The following is a 22,584-nucleotide window of genomic DNA, read 5'->3' on the forward strand; positions in this document are numbered from 1 at the left end:
AGTTGATCTTCCACAGCTCTGCTTTATTTGGATCCATCAGAACACCTCTGAGATCAACCAAGGACCCTGCTTCTGAACACGCCATGGAAATAAAAGGTTTCCCCAACACGGACGGTCCTTGAGCTGTCATGTGTTCAGTCACTTCTAATGAAGGCTGTGGCCCTCCAGGGTCCAGGACTGGTGTCAGGGTTGGATGGGCGTCGCTGCACAGGTCCAGCATTGGTGCTGGAGAGCCATGTTGGCTCGTGCTGCTGGTTTTCCAGTGATGGGAGAGCATGAGGACCAGGTTGGGCCTGCTGCTGCCCAGGGCTCCATGCTTGCTTCACCTTGATGAGGGACTTCCCTCCTGTCAAATACCGAGACCACGAAATACAGATATTCGCTGTAGAACAGTGACACCTTGTGGTTCCTTCTGGAGGAGCAGCTGAGCCAGACTGGACGAAGATGACTTCTTTATCCAATCGTTCTGCCATCCTGCTCTTCCTCTTCTTCATCATAATCATCGTCGTCATCATCATCATCATCTTCATCTTCATGGTCATCGTCATCATCTGTCTTTTTTGCTTCTTCCGCGTCTGCGCGAGCAACAGGTCAACGGTCAAGTTGTCATGAAACCCTACAGGAAGCGATTAAATACTTCACAATAAGATTTTAATACGAGTTCAAAAAATTAGTAAGACGCTGTTGAGTATTTTCTTTTTCTTTTCAAAGGCCCCTAAAGGAAAGTGGGGGAGATATCAGCGTTTAAATCAGAGAGGAATGTGTTTATTCTGCAGAGTTACAGGAGTCAGATTAGCAGCTTATATTGAAGAGACAGATTATTAACTTTTAGCGTCACTGTGGGACAAAAGCGGTGACCCGGGGACGCCCTCATGGCCTGGAGGGAATCCTTTATTGTGAAAATCCTCAGCGGAAGTGCTCTTCTCCGGACGTTCTTTGTTGTTTAAGTTCAGCTGGAAGTTTTTCTCCCTCCTGGAGCCCAAAGTTCTGATCTAATATGAGCGGACAGGCGGTTCCTGTGGACTTGTCTGGACACATGCTGGACCTGGAGGAAGACGAGGACCTGGAGGTCTTCAGTAAGGTAAAGATTAGGACACAGCTGGCTAAATGTCCCGTGGACACGTCCCGCTGCTGCCGCGGTGCTCCAGACTTCCAGCCTGCGAACTTCTCTTAGCGATTAAAGTCGATTTAGGTGATCGATCGAAGGGAGCTTCCTCTGATCCGCTGCTGCAGACTTTAAGACTTTAGCGCGTGATTACACACGGAACCGCCCGGGTTGGACCTCGCGCGCGATTAAAGTGGGTCAGCTGACACACGCACACTCACACGGGGAGAGGACACGCACACACTCACACGGGGACAGGGACACACACACACTCACACGGGGACAGGGACACGCACACACTCACACGGGGACAGGGACACACACACACTCACACGGGGACAGGGACACACACACTCACACGGGGAGAGGACACGCACACACTCACACGGGGACAGACACACAGGGACACTCACACAGGGACACACACACACTCACACGGGGACACACACACAGGGACACTCACACAGGGACACAGGGACACACTTACACAGGGACACACACATACTCACACAGGGACACAAACACACTCACACAGGGACACAGAGACACTCACACAGGGACACACTGACACAGGGACACACACACGTGGGAGTCGTGTGTGTTAAAGAGAGTCACTCTTTTAACGTCCTGTTCCAGCACCACTCGTCTGCAGCAGACGGGGGTTCCATGCCAAACTCGCCCAGTTCCATGGTCAACCAGTACCGACTGGAAGATGAGGAGGACGAGCTGGTGGACACCATGAAGGACCTCCTCGTCACCGTGGATCAACCGGAGAGCCACGTCACTGCCATCGAGACCTTCATCGTGTACAGAGTGGTGACCAAGGTGAGAGGGTTGTTATGGTTGTTATTCATCAATAATCAGGTCAACCGGGCCAACCGAGACGCCGTCCTGTCCTCTGTTCTCACAGAACCCCAATCAGGACTCAGGATGTTGCTTTTGTCTCTTTCCAGACCACGCGGAGTGAGTTTGACTCCAGCGAGTACGAGGTGCGCCGGCGCTACCAGGACTTCCTGTGGCTCAGAGGCAGACTGGAGGACAGTTACCCAACACTCATCGTAAACGTACGTTTCCATCATCACCTGAGCTGGGAATCCACCAGAGGGGATTAGAGGTGGGGAAGGGACAGATAGAGAGAGGGACAGAGACGGAGGGAAACAGAGGACAGACACACTAAGACAGAGAGGTGACCTGCAGATCTCCCTGACATCACTCCGCTTCGGTTACCTCCCTGGGTTTTAGGTGAGTCCCTCTGCTTCGGTCGCGTCCCTCTGCTTCGGTCGCGTCCCTCTGCTTCGGTCGCGTCCCTCTGCTTCGGTCGCGTCCCTCTGCTTCGGTCGCGTCCCTCTGCTTCGATCGCGTCTCTCTGCCTCGGTCGCGTCTCTCTGCTTCGGTCGTGTCCCTCTGCCTCGGTCGTGTCCTCTGCTTCGGTCGCGTCCCTCTGCTTCGGTCGCGTCCCTCTGCCTCGGTCGTGTCCCTCTGCCTCGGTCGTGTCCCTCTGCTTCGGTCGCGTCCCTCTGCTTCGGTCGCGTCCCTCTGCCTCGGTCGCGTCCCTCTGCTTTAGTTGCGTCCCTCTGCTTTAGTTGCGTCCCTCTGCTTCGGTCGCGTCCCTCTGCCTCGGTCGCGTCCCTCTGCTTCGGTCGCGTCCCTCTGCCTCGGTCGCGTCCCTCTGCTTCGATCGCGTCCCTCTGCTTCGGTCGTGTCCCTCTGCCTCGGTTGTGTCCCTCTGCTTAGTTGCGTCCCTCTGCTTCAGTCGCGTCCCTCTGCTTCGGTCGCGTCCCTCTGCTTCAGTCGCGTCCCTCTGCTTTGGTTGCGTCCCTCTGCTTCGGTTGCGTCCCTCTGCTTCAGTCGCGTCCCTCTGCCTCAGTCGCGTCCCTCTGCTTCGGTTGTGTCCCTCTGCTTTAGTTGTGTCCCTCTGTTTCAGTTGCGTCCCTCTGCTTTAGTTGCGTCCCTCTGCTTCAGTCGCGTCCCTCTGCTTTAGTTGCGTCCCTCTGCTTCGGTCGCGTCCCTCTGCTTTAGTTGCGTCTCTCTGATTCGGTCGCGTCCCTCTGCTTCGGTCGCGTCCCTCTGCCTCAGTTGCGTCCCTCTGCTTCGGTCGCGTCCCTCTGCTTCGGTCGCGTCCCTCTGCTTCGGTCGCGTCCCTCTGCTTCGGTCGCGTCCCTCTGCTTCGGTCGCGTCCCTCTGCCTCAGTTGCGTCCTCTGCTTCGGTCGCGTCCCTCTGCTTCGGTCGCGTCCCTCTGCCTCGGTCGCGTCCCTCTGCTTCGGTCGCGTCCCTCTGCTTTAGTCGCGTCCTCTGCTTCGGTCGCGTCTCTCTGCTTCGGTCGCGTCCCTCTGCTTCGGTCGCGTCCCTCTGCCTCAGTGGCGTCCCTCTGCTTCGGTCGCGTCTCTCTGCTTCGCGGTCGCGTCCCTCTGCTTCGGTCGCGTCCCTCTGCCTCAGTTGCGTCCCTCTGCTTCGGTCGCGTCCCTCTGTTTCGGTCGCGTCCCTCTGCCTCGGTCGCGTCCCTCTGCTTTGGTCGCGTCCCTCTGCCTCGGTCGCGTCCCTCTGCTTCGGTCGCGTCCCTCTGCTTCGGTCGCGTCCCTCTGCTTCGGTCGAGTCCCTCTGCCTCGGTCGCGTCCCTCTGCTTCGGTCGCGTCCCTCTGCTTCGGTCGCGTCCCTCTGCCTCGGTCGCGTCCCTCTGCCTCGGTCGCGTCCCTCTGCTTCGGTCGCGTCCTCCCTCCTCGGTCGCGTCCCTCTGCTTCGGTCGCGTCCCTCTGCCTCGGTCGCGTCCCTCTGCCTCGGTCGCGTCCCTCTGCTTCGGTCGCGTCCCTCTGCTTCGGTCGCGTCCCTCTGCTTCGGTCGCGTCCCTCTGCTTCGGTCGCGTCCCTCTGCCTCGGTCGCGTCCCTCTGCTTCGGTCGCGTCCCTCTGCCTCGGTCGCGTCCCTCTGCTTCGGTCGCGTCCCTCTGCTTCGGTTGCGTCCCTCTGCTTTGGTCGCGTCCCTCTGCTTTGGTTGCATCTGCCAGAACCGGAACACGGTCCTGGTGGACGTTTGTGCTGTGTAAATCGGGACCTGTTGAAGGTGGCTCCTGTCCTGGGGCAGAAGCACTTGGACATGTGTCATGACGTTTGTCCTTGGTCCTCAGCCGCTGCCTGAGAAGTTTGTGATGAAGGGTATGGTGGAGCGATTCAACGATGACTTCATCGAGACCAGAAGAAAAGCCCTGGACCGCTTCCTCAACAAGGTCTCGGCGCATCCTGTCCTGTCTCACAGTCAGCACCTCCACGTCTTCCTCACTGCTCAGGTGGGGGCTCCTCCCTCAACGGTGTCCCTGAAGACCTGCTTGATCTCTGCTCACCACGCCTTCCTCCGCAGGATCTGCTGTCTCACAGGAAACAGGGTCCCGGCTTCCTGAGCAGGGTGGGGGAGACGGTGAGGGCCGTGGCCAACTCTGTCCGAGGCCTGAAGAGCAGACCTGAGGAGTTCACGCTGATGCACGACTACGTGGAAGAATTCAGCAGTAAGATCAGCTCTGTGGACAAGATCACCCAGAGGATCGCCAAAGAACAGAGAGGTAGCAGCTGTCCTCTGTCCCTGGTACAACTACGAACTAGCAGAGCTGTGGAGACTGGGGGGGTATGAAGAGGAGAGAGGAGGAGAAAGAGAAGGAGCCCCCCCAGGGTGGGAGGTCTTCCCCCATCAAGGGATGAGAAATCTGTACTGTAGAGCTTCAACATGGGGCTCTTGATATTAGCCGGGGCGACACCTGGAGCCAGTTGGCCCCAAACAACACGGTTTTCAGCCCCATTAGGACCATCAAACTGCTCCACCAGCCTAAGGTGGTTCACAGTTCCTGGGGGAGAGTTAAGGTTAGGGTTAAGGGTTAAGGTTAGGGTTAAGGGTTAAGGTTAGGGCTTAAGGGTTAGGTTAGTGTAAGGGTTAGGGGTTAGTGTTAGGGTTAAGGTTTAGGTTTAGGGTTAGGCTTAAGGTTAGGGGTTAGTGTTAGGGTTAAGGTTAGGGGTTAGGGTTAAGGTTAGGGTTAAGGTTAAGGTTAGGGTTAGGGTTAGGGTTAGAGGTTATGGTTAGTGTTAGGGTTAAGGTTAGGGTTAGGCTTAAGGTTAGGGGTAGTGTTAGGGTTAAGGTTAGGGGTTAGGGTTAAGGTTAGGGGTAATGGTTAAGGTTAGGGTTAAGGTTAGGGTTAGAGGTTATGGTTAGTGTTAGGGTTAAGGTTTAGGGTTAGGCTTAAGGTTAGGGGTTAGTGTTAGGGTTAAGGTTAGGGGTTAGGGTTAAGGTTAGGGGTTAAGGTTAGGGTTAAGGTTAGTGTTAGGGTTCCGGTTCGGGGTTAGGGTTAAGGTTAGGGTTAAGGTTAGGGTTAATGGTTAGGGTTCCTGGTTAGGGTTAAGGTTAGGGTTAATGGTTAAGGTTAGGGGTTCGGGTTCCTGGTTAGGGTTAAGGTTAAGGTTAGGGGTTAGGGTTCCGGTTCGGGGTTAGGGTTAGGGTTAGAGGTTATTGTTAGTGTTAGGGTTAAGGTTTAGGGTTAGGGTTAAGGTTAGGGGTAAGTCTTAGGGTTAAGGTTAGGGGTTAATGGTTAGGGTTAGGGTTAAGGTTAGGGTTAATGGTTAAGGTTAGGGGTTAATGGTTAAGGTTAGGGTTAATGGTTAGGGTTAAGGTTAGGGGTTAATGGTTAAGGTTAGGGTTAATGGTTAAGGTAGGGGTTAGGGTTAATGGTTAGGGTTAAGGTTAGAGGTTAATGGTTAAGGTTAGGGGTTAATGGTTAGGGTTAAGGTTAGGGGTTAATGGTTAAGGTTAGGGGTTAATGGTTAAGGTTAGGGGTTAGGGTTAAGGTTAGAGGTTAATGGTTAAGGTTAGGGGTTAAGGTTAGGGGTTAGGATTAAGGTTAGAGGTTAATGGTTAAGGTTAGGGGTTAGGGTTAATGGTTAAGGTTAGGGGTTAGGGTTAATGGTTAGGGTTAAGGTTAGAGGTTAATGGTTAAGGTTAGGGGTTAAGGTTAGGGGTTAGGGTTAGGGTTAGATAGCTCTGATGATAGCATGTTTGCTCTAGTTCTCTTTGACTAACCGTCCTCTGACTGGGGTAAGCTGAGCCTTTACCGTTCTCAGAGTACGTGGATGAGCTGAAGCGGTGCGGGCCCACCTACTCGCTCTGGGCAGCTCTTGAGGAAGACCTGGCGGAGCCGCTCCGGGGGGTGGCCGGCTGTGTGGAACGCTGCTGTGTGGAGACAGAAGAACATATCCAGTACTTGTCTGAGGTCCTCGTCCCTGCCGTTCATGAGTACGTGCTGAGTGCCGACACCGTAAAGGTGAGCGCAGAACGTGGATCGGTTCCACACCACACCCCTCATCAGCTGCCTTCACCTTTAGCTGATGAAACAGCAGTTTAATGCTCATTCCCAAGCAAGACAGTGGTTGGTCTGTGGGCTCAGACCAGGCCTGTAGGGTCAACCGAAGGAGGCCCGGCACCCGATCTACCTGGGGACCTTCCTTGGTTGGCTGTGGCTCTGCTCGTGGCCTGGACGGTCCACACCTGCTCCAATGTCCAAAGCCTCTCAGCCGGAGTGGCAGCAGATCAGCTGACGGCCGTCGAGCTGGTTTTCACCTGCATGTTAGCTCTCCGCTCTGTTCGGGGGGGTCCAGAGAGCCGGAGCAAAGTACCCCCGACCCTTCCTCGACATGAAACTCTGCTTAAACGCTCTTTCAGGCGGTGATGCGACGCAGAGACACCATCCATGCAGACTATGAAGTCAAGAACGAAGCCCTGGCCCTGCGAAAGGACGAGCCCCAAGCTGTAAGTCCTCCTTCCACACGTTAGCGTCCAGACTGTGAGGAGGCCATGAAGGCCTCACACTCACCGTCCGTCCAGCAGGTTAGCTGCAGCTCTGTGGAGGTTCTGTGTGACCCACCGTACAGACGGACCAACGAGGACTTAGAAAAAGCCCCGTTCTCACACCGGCCGCTGTGGGACCTGCTGAGAGTCCAGCCCTCAGAGATGTGGTGCCTGGATTTATTGGCTAGCTTTTCCCTAACCCTAACCCTAATCACATGGTTAAAGACCTGCAGCCTTGCTCTTCCCGATGGCTGCGCAGCTGCACTCGGCCAGCAGGGGGCGCTGCTGCCCCAGCTGACGCAGAGGGACAGAGCGGCTGGTTGGAGCGTCCTGATTGGCTGCAGTGGACGAGGCTCAACCTTTGAGCAAAGTCCTTTCGTGTCGCGTCTACAGATGATAAATTGAACCATCTCGCTATCCAAGAGGATCGTTGGCTCAGAAGAGACGGACAAACCAAGTCTGGGCATTTGTGATCTGATCTGAGTGGTGATCTGCTTTGGATCCTGACCCTGGCACCACTCTCTGTGGCTTAGCATTAGCATTAGCATTGATGAATTGAGATGTTTGCTCTGAAATCGTGCTTGGTGTGTTGACAGCTTGAAGAGGAGGTGGGTCGGCTGGCGGAGCGTTTGGAGCTGGCCAACAGTGCTCTGAAAGGAGACTGGTCTGGTGCCGCTGGCAGGAGGGCATGAGGGGGGACCTCAGATCAGCCTTTGTGTCTGCCACGGAGAAGAACATCCAGTACTACGAGAAGGTAACGCTGAACAGGCCACCCGCAACTCTTCTCCCTCCTAGAAGAAGCTTTCTGGGCCAGGCAGCTCCTGCTGAGGGTTCGGGTCAGCTGACCCTGAGTCAGGGTCAGCTGACCCGAACCCTGCTTACAGGTGACACAAACAGTTTTAGCAGGTAAAGAGTTCTGAAATAAGAGCCGCAGCTCGGAGAACCAAAGAGTCCAGATGGGAATTTATTAAGAAGTCACTTCCACGGGTCACGACACGATGAGCTGAGAGAACTTAGAGGTGGTCCAAGCGCGTTTAGGCTCAGTGGTGACTGCAGGAGGATTCAACACCGATTCTGGTAGTTGAATTACAGCACCTGGACAGGTGACGTCTCAGACCCCAACCACATGGAGAGACCACCCTCCACCAGGGTGAGACCACCCTCCACCAGGGTGGGGCTCTGGGGCACTGAAACAGGGAAACGTCTTCACAGAACTCCAACAGTCCGTCAGCCAGTCAGCCAGCCAGTCAGTCAGCCAGTCACTCAGCCACTCAGTCAGTCAGTCAGCCAGTCAGTCAGCCAGTCAGTCACTCAGCCACTCAGTCAGTCAGCCAGTCACTCAGTCAGTCAGTCAGTCACTCAGCCAGTCAGCCAGTCACTCAGTCAGTCAGTCAGTCACTCAGCCAGTCAGTCAGTCACTCAGCCAGTCAGTCAGTCAGTCACTCAGCCACTCAGTCAGTCAGCCAGTCACTCAGTCAGTCAGCCACTCAGTCAGCCAGTCAGTCACTCAGTCAGTCAGTCAGTCACTCAGCCAGTCAGTCAGTCAGTCACTCAGCCACTCAGTCAGTCAGCCAGTCACTCAGTCAGTCAGCCACTCAGTCAGTCAGCCAGTCACTCAGTCAGTCAGTCAGTCACTCAGTCAGTCAGCCAGTCACTCAGCCACTCAGTCAGCCAGTCAGTCACTCAGTCAGTCACTCAGTCAGCCAGTCAGTCAGTCAGCCAGCCAGCCAGCCAGCCAGCCAGCCAGTCAGCCAGCCAGCAGCCAGCCAGCCAGCCAGCCAGTCAGCCAGCCAGCCAGTCAGCCAGCCAGCCAGTCAGTCGGTCTTTATTGATACACCATCTAATTGCTTCAAGGCGCTCTCCAGATTCTACTCCTAGAAACTCTGGGAAGTAGACCAGCATTCTGAGAGAGGAGCGGTCTATTGGGCTGGTAAGGTATCACTAGCTCCTCCAGGTAGGATGGAGCTAGGCCTCTGAGGACCTGGTAGGTCAAAAGAAGGGTTTTAAAAATTATTCTAAATTTAACGGGCAGCCAATGAAGAGACTCCAGTACAGTCATGTGACCTCTGTGGTCAATACCTGTCAGAACTCTGGCTGCAGCATTTTGGATCAACTGGAGGCTTCTTAAAGAGTTGTTTGGACACCCTGATAATAAAGAATTACAATAGTCCAGCCTGGAAGGAACAAAAGCTGGACTAACGTTTCAGCATCATGGTGGGTCAGTAGCTTCCTGATCTGTACTTGGTCCGAGTACAGAACCTTGAGGAACTCCATGGCTAACCCTACTGTATGAGGAGGGAACACCATGGACATGAGCAAACTGGTATCTATCAGATGATCTAAACCAGTCTAGTGCTGTCCCTTTAATCCCAATCACATGTTCCAGTCTCTGTAACAGGATGCTGTGATCAACTGGATCAAAAGCAGCACTGAGGTCCAGCAGAACCAGCATAGAGACCAGTCCATGATCTGAAGCTATGAGAAGATCATTAGTAACTTTAAGAAGTGCTGTTTCTGTGCTGTGATGAGCTCTAAAGCCTGACTGAAACATCTCAAACAGGCTGTTCCTCTGCAGGTGCTCCAGTAACTGAGTCACCACCACCTTCTCTAGAACTTTAGAGATCAAAGGAAGGTTGGATATCGGCCTATAGTTCCAGTCCTGTTGCTGTAATTCAACTACCAGAATCACCAGGACCTGAGAACTACTGAGAACCTTCAGACAATTTAACACTGACTTCCACATGGAAGCTGGATCCACGTCTCAGACTGGAAGCAGCAAGAGAGAGCAGAACTAGTTGGGTAGAGCCTCACTCCCCTGATGCTCACAGGTGAGCCACAGGTGAACCACAGGTGCGCCACAGGTGAGCCAGAGGTGAGCCACAGGTGACCTGCACAGAGGTCAGACAGCAGAGCTGCCAGCTGCAGTTCCGCTTCAGGGGCGCTGCCTCCCGTGTGGCCAGCAGGGGGCAGTGTTGTTCCAGATGAGACGTGTGAGGAACATCATGATCAGATGCTTATTTTACTCATCTAGCAAGAGCATCCAGGTGTTCACGTGACCCAGGTTGTTGTGGACTTGTTGGACTCCTGCGTGTCCCTTGGTGCAGTGGTTTTTAGCATTTAGCTTCTCTGCAGGTGCATTCAGGTGAGCACCTGTGCAGTTTCTTCTTCTCTGCACCGAACAACTGGTCTTCTCTCGGGGTTGAAGCTGAAGCTGAAGCACCATCAGGATCGGCGCCTTGCTCAGAGTCACCTCAGATCCTGATCTTGTCTTTCAGTGCCTGGCGGTGTGGGAGTCTTTCCTTCTGTCTCAGAGAGCCGAGCCTCAACAGTAGATGGACACAGACGCCTCCCCATCATTCAGAAACATCTCCACTTCCATCCACTGGCCTGTGTCCTGCACTCCAGTGAAGAATGGCCTCCACACCAATGACCACTTGTCTGCAGACAAATCCAGAAGATGTCGTGTCTTCGTTGTCCTCGTTGCATCTGTCCTTCCAAAATCTTCTCTGTATTCCTTGATGAACTTTGCACCCTCTTTCTTCTGACGTTCAGATCACGATGAGGTTTCCACTAACAAGAAGAAGCAACTTCCAGCTAATCCAAAAAGCCGAAGGTTCTACGAGAACGTTCGGTGTCCGTTCTGTGGTTGTGTGTTCGAACGCAGATCTACTGCAGTCAAATCTGTAAGAAACCATCTGATCTTCTCAACAAAGATGAATAAATTAGGAAATGACCTGAGGAACACGGTCCTCCACTGAACATTCCTGTAGATGAGACTCATTAGTCCTCCATCAGTCAGTGAGGTGCCTGAAGAACTTGCACCGTTGCAGCCGAACATCAGAGACTTCTAAAGATGAGCCTTGGAGATGAGCTGATGGTCCTGAGGTTTAGTCATCAGAGTGAGTCTCCACGGCAGATGGACCTTCAGTGATTAGAAGCTTCTGCTGAGGGTTATCTGAGGGATGGCTCAGTTTCTCTGCTGAAGAACATCAACACTATTTTCTGTTCATTGATTTTAATAAATCTAAAATGCTAAACAACATGAAGGTTCGGGTCTTCTGGCTCTTGTTTTTGGTCCATGAAGGTAAAACCAGAACAGATAGTGAGCGATTGGTGAAGGTTTCGCACCAATAATCTCAGTTCTGCAGCAGATTATTGATCCACAAAGCTCCTGAAGCTCCTCCTGCAGGACAATCCTGAAGGTCAGCAGATGATCCCTGGTTACACTGCACCTTTGTGGGCCCCTGCAGGCCCACGGTCACCATAGCAACTGCAGGAACACTTTGATTCTTCATGTCCTGAACTCTGGGCTAAAGGGTTCTGGTGTCAGCTGGACCAGCAGCATCTTCTGTCATTCAGGAGGAACAACGTCATCAGTTGGTGTGACTCTAACCATCTACATAAGAACAGGCTAAGCTAACAGCTAACAGGAGGAAGAGTCGGGGCTCTGGGCCATGCGTGGTTCCTGCTGCTGAGACTTGTCTGAAGGTTCCTGAAGGCACCTCGACTACAGATGCAGAAGGACTGATGTTCATCAGAAATATCAGCTTCACAACTGAAGTGTTAACGGACACGGAGGAACTGAGAGGACACGTGAGAGGACGCCAGCTGAGGACACAGAGCAGGCGGCCCTCCTGGCTCCCCACCCCTCGGCCCAAGGGTCCACCCTCTGTCCACCATCATGTCCACCCCCTGACCACCATCATGTCCACCCTCTGTCCACCATCATGTCCACCCTCTGTCCACCATCATGTCCACCCTCTGTCCACCCTCTGACCACCATCATGACCACCATCATGTCCACCATCATGCCCACCCTCTGTCCACCCTCTGTCCACCATCATGTCCACCCTCTGACCACCATCATGTCCACCATCATGTCCACCCTCTGTCCACCATCATGTCCACCCTCTGACCACCATCATGTCCACCATCATGTCCACCCTCTGACCACCATCATGTTCACCCTCTGACCACCATCATGTCCACCACCATGTCCACCATCATGTCCACCCTCTGACCACCATCATGTCCACCACCATGTCCACCATCATGTCCACCCTCTGACCACCATCATGTCCACCATCATTTCCACCCTCTGACCACCATCATGTCCACCCCCTGACCACCATCATGTCCACCCTCTGTCCACCATCATGTCCACCCTCTGTCCACCATCATGTCCACCCTCTGTCCACCCTCTGTCCACCATCATGTCCACCCTCTGTCCACCCTCTGACAAACATCATGTCCACACTCTGTCCACCATCATGTCCACACTCTGTCCACCCTCTGACCAACATCATGTCCACCCTCTGTCCACCATCATGTCCACCCTCTGTCCACCATCATGTCCACACTCTGACCAACATCATGTCCACCCTCTGACCACCATCATGTCCACCCTCTGACCACCATCATGTCCACCCTCTGTCCACCCTCTGACCAACATCATGTCCACACTCTGACCAACATCATGTCCACCCTCTGACCACCATCATGTCCACCATCATGTCCACCCTCTGTCCACCCTCTGACCGTGGAAGGCTGGATTCTAAACTGCTGGTGACGGTCCCGGTGCTCTTTCATGTTTCTCTTCACTGACTAAACGACTCTTCTATTTTGGTCTGTGGAACATGGTTCTAACAGCAGAGTTGAAGCCATCTGTGCTGCTCCTGTAGGAGCTGGAGATGGCAGCAGGGTGGAGCCCCTGTAGGCTCTCCGTGCACTACATCCATGAACACGTGCTCTCATCATTTATGAATTTACCCATGATGCCCCACTTCTTCACTCATCTGTGTGAATATGCTCCTCCAGTCAGATCTGGGCTTCTCTCCACTGACTGATGGACCACAGAAATGTGGCTTTTGTTTGAAACGAGAAGGTCAGCCTCTGCTGGACCGGCCTGCACATCCATGTGTCCTCCTTCCACCACTCCTCAACACCACAGTCGACCCACCAAAGAAGACAGTGGCCCTGGCAGCGCTGAGGCTCTGCAGAGAAGAACATCAGAACGTCCTCAAATCCAGCTGTCAACCCCTGAGGACTGACAGGCTCCCGGCATCGTCTGTCGCTACTTCTGGGGGCCGGATCAGTCTGTCCCTTAGTTACAGGTTACGCAACTTCTCCCACAATGCACCTGCTCCTCTCTTTAGTGAAATAAAAATGACTCAAAGAACGCTCTCCTAAGACCGCTCAAGTGCTGCGGCGATGCTCCAACATGCTGTCCAGAAGACCTGGAAGCAGACCACCTCAGGGACCTCTTGTTCAGAACCGACTCTTTGGAAGCAGCAACGGCTGATTGTGTCTCTTCCTGATATGGCGTGAGAAGCTCAGCCCACACATTTCCCCCGGAGGCCGAACCGTCACAGTGACATAATCCAGCCTAATGACTGCAGCTCCCCCCCCCCATGCTGCTGCCGCCGCTCTCGGCCGTGGCGTCATCAGGCTCTCCTGCCATCTTCAGCCATGATTTAGAATCAGGAAGCCACGTGAAAGACTCAGGTGACTCTAGACTGACTCACAGCTCCTCAAACTCATCGTCCACTTCAGCCAGATGGTTTCCAGCCCCGGATGAGCAAATATCTTCAATGATACAAGACGACAGCAGCGTTGGGCCTCCTCAGCCTACTTCACTCGGATCTGAGTCCCAGGATCAAAGAGCGACCCCAGGATCAAAGAGCGACCCCGGGATCAAAGAGTTATTCCAAGATCAAAGAGTGACCCCAGGATCAAAGAGTGACCCCAGGATCAAAGAGTGATTCCAGGATCAAAGAGCGACCCCAGGATCAAAGAGCGACCCCAGGATCAAAGAGCGACCCCAGGATCAAAGAGTGACCCCCAGGATCAAAGAGCGACCCCAGGATCAAAGAGCGACCCCAGGATCAAAGAGTGATTCCAGGATCAAAGAGCGACCTCAGGATCAAAGAGTGACCCCCAGGATCAAAGAGTGACCCCAGAATCAAAGAGCGACCCCAGGATCAAAGAGTGACCCCCAGGATCAAAGAGTAACCCCGGGATCAAAGAGCGACCCCGGGATCAAAGAGTGACCCCCAGGATCAAAGAGTGACCCCAGAATCAAAGAGTGATCCTCGTCCCGTCAGCACTGAGCCGTCCATCTCCAGATCTGCGGACAAGCATTGGGAGACGTGGAGAAGAAGAAGCAGAAGACTATGGTGATGGCTGTCCTGATGGAGAACCATCTCCCTCACAGGAAAGACAAAGCCTCTCACCACGGGACCAGATATCCAGATGAGCTCCTCGCTGAACTCCACACTGGGAGCAAAGTCCTTCCACCTGTGAACATGATGATGTCCTGCTGCTGTTTTGGGTCTAGAAGCTACGGGGGACTTGGGCTTGGTTCTTCTGCTGTGCTGGACTAATCCAACTCTGAGCATGTCTGACATTAATGCAATGACATCACAATCAAACGTCACAAGGATCACAAGCCTGACCAGGCCAGGGTCCTCTTCACCCTCCAGTTCAATTCTAAAACCTTTATCTAAACAGGCTTTTACTGTCCTGGTGGTTTCTGAAGGACCTGGAGTCCCCCCCTCCCCAGACAAGCATCAGGGAGAGGGAGGGGGGGGAGAGGCGGGCGGGGGAGAGATTGAGAGAGATGGGAGGGGGAGAACGAGGGGGAGGGAGGAGGGAGGGGAAAGGGGGGAGGGAGAGGGAGCACATTAGCCATCAGACCACAGCGACGTTAGCGATCAGCAGGCTGTTTTTAAGGTTGGATCGGGTCTTTGGGGTTCTCCACGTGAACAGATGCAAGTCCTGTGCACGTCTAAGGGGGCCTGGGCCTGGGCCTGGATGGAGGACACGGCTCGGGTGCAGCCCTGAGGTCGACACCTGTAGCATCATGTGACGTTTGGCATCTTGACTCATGAAAAACACTTTTTAGCAGTAACTTTATTTATAAAATCAGAGGAGCTGAAACGGACAGAAGACCAGGATGGTGTTTCCCAGAGTAACAGAACATTTGCAACAGTTAACCTGGTTAACCTGGTTAACCCGTCTCCCTGAAGACAACATGATACAACGATATTCTTGGACTTTTCATGCTGTTAATCATCACAACAAACCTTCAGAGCAGATTTAACTGGGCTTGAATCCCTTGTTGTGTCTGAAATCCAAAAGATTCTTGTAAAATGACACAATTACTGACAGAACTCAGGCTGCATCCAGACAGACGCACAGCTCTCAACTCTATGGAAGACTAGACTCCAGCCACCTGAAGGGAAACACTAACTACCTGGTCCACACAAGATTATAGAGAAATAAACTGGACCTGGACCAGGAAGGAACTGAGCTGAGACACTGGTGACCCTAACCTTTAACCCTAATCCTAACCTTTAACTCTAACCCTAACCTTAACCTTTAACCCTAACCTTTAACCCTAACCTTTAACCCGAACCCTAACCTTTAACCCTAACCTTTAACCCTAACCGGGAACCCTAACCCTTTAACCCTAACCTTAACCCTGACCTTTAACCCAACCTTTAACCCTAACCTTTAACCCTAACCCTAACCTTTAACCCTAACCTTTAACCCTAACCCTAACCTTAACCCTAACCTTTAACCCCAATCTTAACCCTAACCCGAACCTTTAACCCTAACCTTAACCCTAACCTCTAACTTTAACCCTAACCTTAACCCTAATCCTAACCTTTAACCCTAACCCTAACCTTTAACCCTAACTATTAACCCTAACCTTTAAGCCCAACCCTAACATATAACCCTAACCTTTAACCCTAATCTTTAAGCCAAACCCTAACATATAGCCCTAACCTTAACCCTAACCTTTAACCCTAACCTTAACCTTTAACCCTAACCTTTAACCCTAACCTTTAACCCTAACCTTTAACCCTAACCCGAAGCCGGACCGGGAACCCCAAGCGAACCCTAACCTTAACCCTAACCGGGAACCCGAACCGGGAACCCTAACCCGAACCGGGAACCCTAACCGGGAACCCTAACCGGGAACCCTAACCGGGAACCCGAACCGGGAACCCTAACCCGAACCGGGAACCCGAACCTTTAACCCTAACCCTAACCTCTAACTTTAACCCTAACCTTGAACCCTAATCCTAACCTTTAACCCTAACCCTAACCTTTAACCCTAACTATTAACCCTAACCTTTAAGCCCAACCCTAACATATAACCCTAACCTTTAACCCTAATCTTTAAGCCAAACCCTAACATATAGCCCTAACCCTAACCTTTAACCCTAACCCTTAACCCTAACCTTTAACCCTAACCTTTAACCCGAACCCTAACCTTTAAGCCCAACCCTAACATATAACCCTAACCTTTAACCCGAACCCTAACCGGGAACCCGAACCGGGAACCCTAACCTTTAACCCGAACCCTAACCTTTAACCCGAACCCTTAACCCTAACCTTTAACCCTAACCTTAACCCTAACCCTTTAATCCTAACCTTAACCCTAACCCTAACATTTAACCCTAACCCTAACCGGGAACCCTAACCCTAACCTCTAACTTTAACCCTAACCTTTAACCCTAATCCTAACCTTTAACTCTAACCTTTAACTCTAACCCTAACCTTTAACTCTAACCCTAACCTTTAACCCTAACCCTAACCTTTAACCCTAACTATTAACCCTAACCTTTAAGCCCAACCCTAACATATAACCCTAACCTTTAACCCCAATCTTTAAGCCAAACCCTAACATATAGCCCTAACCCTAACCTTTAACCCTAACCCTAACCTTTAACCCTAACCTTTAAGCCCAACCCTAACATATAACCCTAACCTTTAACCCTAACCTTAACCTAACCCTTAACCCTAACCATTAACCCTAACCATTAACCCTAACCTTAACCCTAACCTTAACCTTTAACCCTAACCCAACAGTTTTAAATGCTCCTCTGTGCTTCTTCACATGGACTCAGAATTATTTCACATACGGAACACACAACAAATGCTAAAGACATTTCTTCCAGGAACCTTTGGCATCATCCAAATGCTAAAAGGGTTTTGGTTCAGCTAAATTTACAACCACTGTTTGAGCTAAGCTAGTTAGCATCAGAGACGTGCTCTCCAAGTCTGCACGAGTGGAAATTGGTCAAAATCAAGTGAAAGTGCCCAATCAATCAGCATGTTGTCTAGATTAGCAAAAAACAGGTTAACACTCAGTTACAGTGCAGCAAGCTAAAGGTTCTGACCCCTGGAGAAGGTCCAGAACCACCATCCAGGCTGTGATTGTCTGCAGCTGAGCTGGACTCTGAAGCATCTACGTTTACTCATGAAGAGGCTTCAGCAGAGGTTGGTTGGTGAGGTGAACTCATCAGGATCCACTTTTCAAACTGGAATCAAGAAACTCTTAAAGGGAGCCGGAGTTGGTGAATAAGCACAAGTGTCAAGTCCAGTTTGCAGGTGAAGGTGCGACAGTGTGAAGGAGTCCCACAAAGCAAAACTACAACATGTAACATGGCGAGCAGGACCAGCGGACCGGGACCGGCGGGTGGACCGGTTGGTGGACCGGCGGACCAGTGGACCGGGACCGGCAGGTGGACCGGTGGGTGGACGGGCGGACCAGCGGACCGGACCGGCAGGTGGAACGGTGGGCGGACCAGCGGACCGGGACCGGTGGGCGGACCAGCGGACCGGGACCGGCAGGTGGACCGGTGGGTGGACCAGCAGACCAGGACCGGCAGGTGGAACGGTGGGCGGAACAGCGGACCGGGACCGGCAGGTGGACCGGTGGGCGGACCAGCGGACCTGGTCCGGCAGGCGGACCGTTGGTGTGAGTTCAACAAATATAACATGCACACAAATTCTAAATCTGCCTTTTCTATAATTGATTTAATTGATGTAATTACAAGGACCCCGCCCCCTGTGGTCTGAGATCGGGTTGGGAGGGTGTGATTCAGTCCTGAGAAGATGAAGGAATGAGTCACAGGCTTAAGAAGCAACGTGTAGAACAATGATTTAAAGCTGCTGCTGGGTGACCAGGAGGAACTTCACCCACTCTTTCTACCAACATATTTTAGTGGTTTACTTTGAGTAACTGGATCGTTTACTGGGTTTGTGCAGCAGCTTCACTAGTCTTCACCTTCATGTGGTGGGTTGTCTTGGTAACCTACTGATGCTGAAAAGGTTGATCAGCCAACAGTCATCAGGTCTTTACAGTGGAACTGGGCCTGATTATTTAAGGGTTGGGACACTTTAAATTCATCTTTGAGCTGGATCGTTTCCACAATAGACCATGTAGCATTAGCTAACATTGGGCAGCCGTTACTCCAGATCTGATCATCGGTGCAAATCTTCCACTTTGGCGTTTGCCAACAACAAAGGGAGGCGAGAATCTCACAAGGTCTCGTGCATAGGTGGAGAAAGCAGCGTTGTCGGGGACAACAGGGCTGATAAAGACAAGAAGAACACACACAGGAAAGGTTGAGCACAGCATCCTGGTTAGTTAGCTTGAACGGTGAAGAGCGTGGATGCCCAGTGGGTCTGCCACACCGCCGACTCCACGTCATGTGACCTCAGCGAAGGCGATGTGACTCTGAAGGGAAGGGAAGCACAAAAAGGTCGTGTAAGTCAAAATGTCACTTGTTCTAGAACAAATCTGAATGTGTGCTTAAAGCTAAAGTCCAGCGACACACACGCAGGAATTAGCGACGGTTGTTCCCTGTTTTTATCACACAGAAGAAAAAGCCAGAGTCAAAGAGAGACGGAGATCGTTTGTGTTGTTGTGATTCATCACGTCAGCCGGAGGAGCAGAGCTTCAGACCACAGCTGCTTTGCTGCAGAGCACTTTAGCAATAAGGAGACAGGGACGGGGGGAGGGCTGCAGCCCCACACCGTTATTTTTATCGCTCTTTTCCTCAATGAGCAACACGGCCAGCAGAGATCGAGGGTGATGGTGTAGAAGAGAAGGTGGATGTCTGAGATGGTCTTCTGCCCATCGCAGCAGTCACGCAGCTGTGGCCCCGAAGCTGCGTCCTCATGTCCCACCCAGAAGCAGCTTCAGAAACCATTCAGGCTAGAGGACACCTCAAAAACCAGGTGAGAACATGCTAGCACCGCACCATCCACCCACTCCACCCATGCAGTAGCCTCCACCCATGGAGCTGCCTCCACCCATGGAGCAGCCTCCACCCATGCAGTAGCCTCCACCCATGCAGTAGCCTCCACCCATGGAGCAGCCTCCACCCATGGAGCTGCCTCCACCCATGGAGCTGCCTCCACCCATGGAGTAGCCTCCACCCATGCAGTAGCCTCCACCCATGAGCAGCCTCCACCCATGGAGCAGCCTCCACCCATGGAGCTGCCTCCACCCATGGAGCAGCCTCCACCCATGGAGCAGCCTCCACCCATGGAGCTGCCTCCACCCATGGAGCTGCCTCCACCCATGGAGTAGCCTCCACCCATGCAGTAGCCTCCACCCATGGAGCAGCCTCCACCACCATGGAGTTGCCTCCACCCATGCAGTAGCCTCCACCCATGGAGCTGCCTCCACCCATGGAGTAGCCTCCACCCATGCAGTAGCCTCCACCCATGGAGCTGCCTCCACCCATGGAGCAGCCTCCACCCATGCAGTAGCCTCCACCCATGGAGTAGCCTCCACCCATGCAGTAGCCTCCTCCACCCATGGAGTTGCCTCCACCCATGGAGCTGCCTCCACCCATGGAGTAGCCTCCACCCATGCAGTAGCCTCCACCCATGGAGCTGCCTCCACCCATGGAGCTGCCTACACCCATGGAGCAGCCTCCACCCATGGAGTAGCCTCCACCCATGGAGTAGCCTCCACCCATGCAGTAGCCTCCACCCATGGAGTTGCCTCCACCCATGGAGCTGCCTCCACCCATGGAGTAGCCTCCACCCATGCAGTAGCCTCCACCCATGGAGCTGCCTCCACCCATGGAGCAGCCTCCACCCATGGAGTAGCCTCCACCCATGGAGTAGCCTCCACCCATGGAGCAGCCTCCACCCATGGAGTAGCCTCCACCCATGGAGTATCCTTCACCCATGCAGTAGCCTCCACCCATGGAGCTGCCTCCACCCATGGAGTTGCCTCCACCCATGCAGTAGCCTCCACCCATGGAGCTGCCTCCACCCATGGAGTAGCCTCCACCCATGCAGTAGCCTCCACCCATGGAGCTGCCTCCACCCATGGAGCTGCCTCCACCCATGCAGTAGCCTCCACCCATGGGGCAGCCTCCACCCATGCAGTAGCCTCCACCCATGGAGTAGCCTCCACCCATGGAGCTGCCTCCACCCATGGAGTAGCCTCCACCCATGCAGTAGCCTCCACCCATGGAGCTGCCTCCACCCATGGAGCTGCCTACACCCATGGAGCAGCCTCCACCCATGGAGTAGCCTCCACCCATGCAGTAGCCTTCACCCATGGAGTATCCTTCACCCATGGAGCAGCCTCCACCCATGGAGTAGCCTCCACCCATGGAGTATCCTTCACCCATGGAGCAGCCTCCACCCATGGAGTAGCCTCCACCCATGCAGTAGCCTCCACCCATGGAGCTGCCTCCACCCATGGAGTAGCCTCCACCCATGCAGTAGCCTCCACCCATGGAGCTGCCTCCACCATGGAGCTGCCTCCACCCATGCAGTAGCCTCCACCCATGGGGCAGCCTCCACCCATGCAGTAGCCTCCACCCATGGAGTAGCCTCCACCCATGGAGCTGCCTCCACCATGCAGTAGCCTCCACCCATGCAGTAGCCTCCACCCATGGAGCTGCCTCCACCCATGGAGCTGCCTACACCCATGGAGCAGCCTCCACCCATGGAGTAGCCTCCACCCATGCAGTAGCCTTCACCCATGGAGTATCCTTCACCCATGGAGCAGCCTCCACCCATGGGGCAGCCTCCACCCATGGAGTATCCTTCACCCATGGAGCAGCCTCCACCCATGGAGTAGCCTCCACCCATGCAGTAGCCTCCACCCATGGAGTATCCTCCACCATGGAGCTGCCTCCACCCATGCAGTAGCCTCCACCCATGGGGCAGCCTCCACCCATGCAGTAGCCTCCACCCATGGAGTAGCCTCCACCCATGGAGCAGCCTCCACCCATGGAGCTGCCTCCACCCATGCAGTAGCCTCCACCCATGGAGCAGCCTCCACCCATGGAGCTGCCTCCACCCATGGAGTTGCCTCCACCCATGGAGCTGCCTCCACCCATGGAGCAGCCCACCCATGGAGCTGCCTCCACCAATGGAGTTGCCTCCACCCATGGAGCAGCCTCCACCCATGGAGCAGCTCCACCCATGCAGTAGCCTCCACCCATGCAGTAGCCTCCACCCATGGAGCAGCCTCCACCCATGGAGTAGCCTCCACCCATGCAGTAGCCTCCACCATGGAGTAGCCTCCACCCATGGAGCAGCCTCCACCCATGGAGCTGCCTCCACCCATGCAGTAGCCTCCACCCATGGAGCAGCCTCCACCCATGGAGCTGCCTCCACCCATGGAGTTGCCTCCACCCATGGAGCTGCCTCCACCCATGGAGCTGCCTCCACCCATGGAGCAGCCTCCACCCATGGAGCTGCCTCCACCAATGGAGTTGCCTCCACCCATGGAGCAGCCTCCACCCATGGAGCAGCCTCCACCCATGCAGTAGCCTCCACCCATGCAGTAGCCTCCACCCATGGAGCAGCCTCCACCCATGGAGTAGCCTCCACCCATGGAGCAGCCTCCACCATGCAGTAGCCTCCACCCATGGAGCAGCCTCCACCCATGCAGTAGCCTCCACCCATGGAGCTGCCTCCACCCATGCAGTAGCCTCCACCCATGCAGTAGCCTCCACCCATGGAGCTGCCTCCACCCATGGAGTAGCCTCCACCCATGGAGTAGCCTCCACCCATGGGGCAGCCTCCACCCATGGGGCAGCCTCCACCCATGCAGTAGCCTCCACCCATGGAGTAGCCTCCACCCATGGAGCAGCCTCCACCCATGGAGCTGCCTCCACCCATGCAGTAGCCTCCACCCATGGAGCAGCCTCCACCCATGGAGCTGCCTCCACCCATGGAGTTGCCTCCACCCATGGAGCTGCCTCCACCCATGGAGCAGCCTCCACCCATGGAGCTGCCTCCACCAATGGAGTTGCCTCCACCCATGGAGCAGCCTCCACCCATGGAGCAGCCTCCACCCATGCAGTAGCCTCCACCCATGGAGCTGCCTCCACCAATGGAGTAGCCTCCACCCATGGAGCTGCCTCCACCCATGGAGCTGCCTCCACCCATGCAGTAGCCTCCACCATGGAGTTGCCTCCACCCATGGAGCTGCCTCCACCCATGGAGCTGCCTCCACCATGCAGTAGCCTCCACCCATGGAGTTGCCTCCACCCATGGAGCTGCCTCCACCCATGGAGTAGCCTCCACCCATGGAGCTGCCTCCACCCATGCAGTAGCCTCCACCCATGGAGTTGCCTCCACCCATGGAGCTGCCTCCACCCATGGAGTAGCCTCCACCCATGGAGCTGCCTCCACCCATGGAGCAGCCTCCACCTATGGAGCTGCCTCCACCTATGGAGCAGCCTCCACCCATGCACAGATGGAAACACTGCAACCTTCTTTGGAACAGAGATGATCTGAGTGGACGATGCCGAGTTGAACACAAATAAAGGATCTTGATCACTTCTATAGTTGCCTTTTGTTTCGGAGAGACTGGAAGCAGGTGA

The 22,584-nt window shown here is 54.1% G+C and overlaps 2 protein-coding genes and 2 long non-coding RNA genes across 4 annotated transcripts in view; 2 read left to right on the forward strand and 2 right to left on the reverse strand.

Moving 5' to 3' along the window:
• Positions 1–832: 832 nt before the first annotated feature.
• snx7 (sorting nexin 7) lies at positions 833–10,964 on the forward strand. Its single transcript, XM_057013265.1, is given in 10 exon segments — positions 833–1,081; positions 1,742–1,930; positions 2,059–2,169; positions 4,227–4,385; positions 4,457–4,655; positions 6,199–6,398; positions 6,797–6,883; positions 7,519–7,590; positions 7,593–7,676; positions 10,198–10,964. Coding segments are annotated over 10 exon segments (1,242 nt in total). The 5' UTR covers positions 833–997; the 3' UTR covers positions 10,255–10,964.
• Positions 5,343–6,192, forward strand: LOC130513945 (uncharacterized). The gene is made up of 3 exons (XR_008946873.1): positions 5,343–5,403; positions 5,598–5,629; positions 5,998–6,192. It is a non-coding gene; the product is annotated as an uncharacterized LOC130513945 (long non-coding RNA).
• A 3,851-nt stretch (positions 10,965–14,815) lies between the features above and the next one.
• Positions 14,816–15,341, reverse strand: LOC130513666 (uncharacterized). The gene is made up of 2 exons (XR_008946796.1): positions 15,300–15,341; positions 14,816–15,269 (listed from the first exon to the last, which is right to left on the reverse strand). It is a non-coding gene; the product is annotated as an uncharacterized LOC130513666 (long non-coding RNA).
• Positions 15,342–17,733: 2,392 nt separating this feature from the next.
• Positions 17,734–22,584, reverse strand: part of plppr5b (phospholipid phosphatase related 5b) — a 26,018-nt gene continuing 21,167 nt past the window's right edge. The window contains exon 8 of the mRNA XM_057012574.1: positions 17,734–18,455. Coding sequence (XP_056868554.1) covers positions 18,426–18,455 — 30 coding nt within the window. The 3' untranslated portion in view covers positions 17,734–18,425. The remainder of the gene's footprint in view (positions 18,456–22,584) is intronic.

This window comes from Takifugu flavidus, chromosome 17 (genome assembly GCF_003711565.1).
Source record: "Takifugu flavidus isolate HTHZ2018 chromosome 17, ASM371156v2, whole genome shotgun sequence".
Taxonomy (NCBI): Eukaryota; Metazoa; Chordata; class Actinopteri; order Tetraodontiformes; family Tetraodontidae; genus Takifugu; species Takifugu flavidus.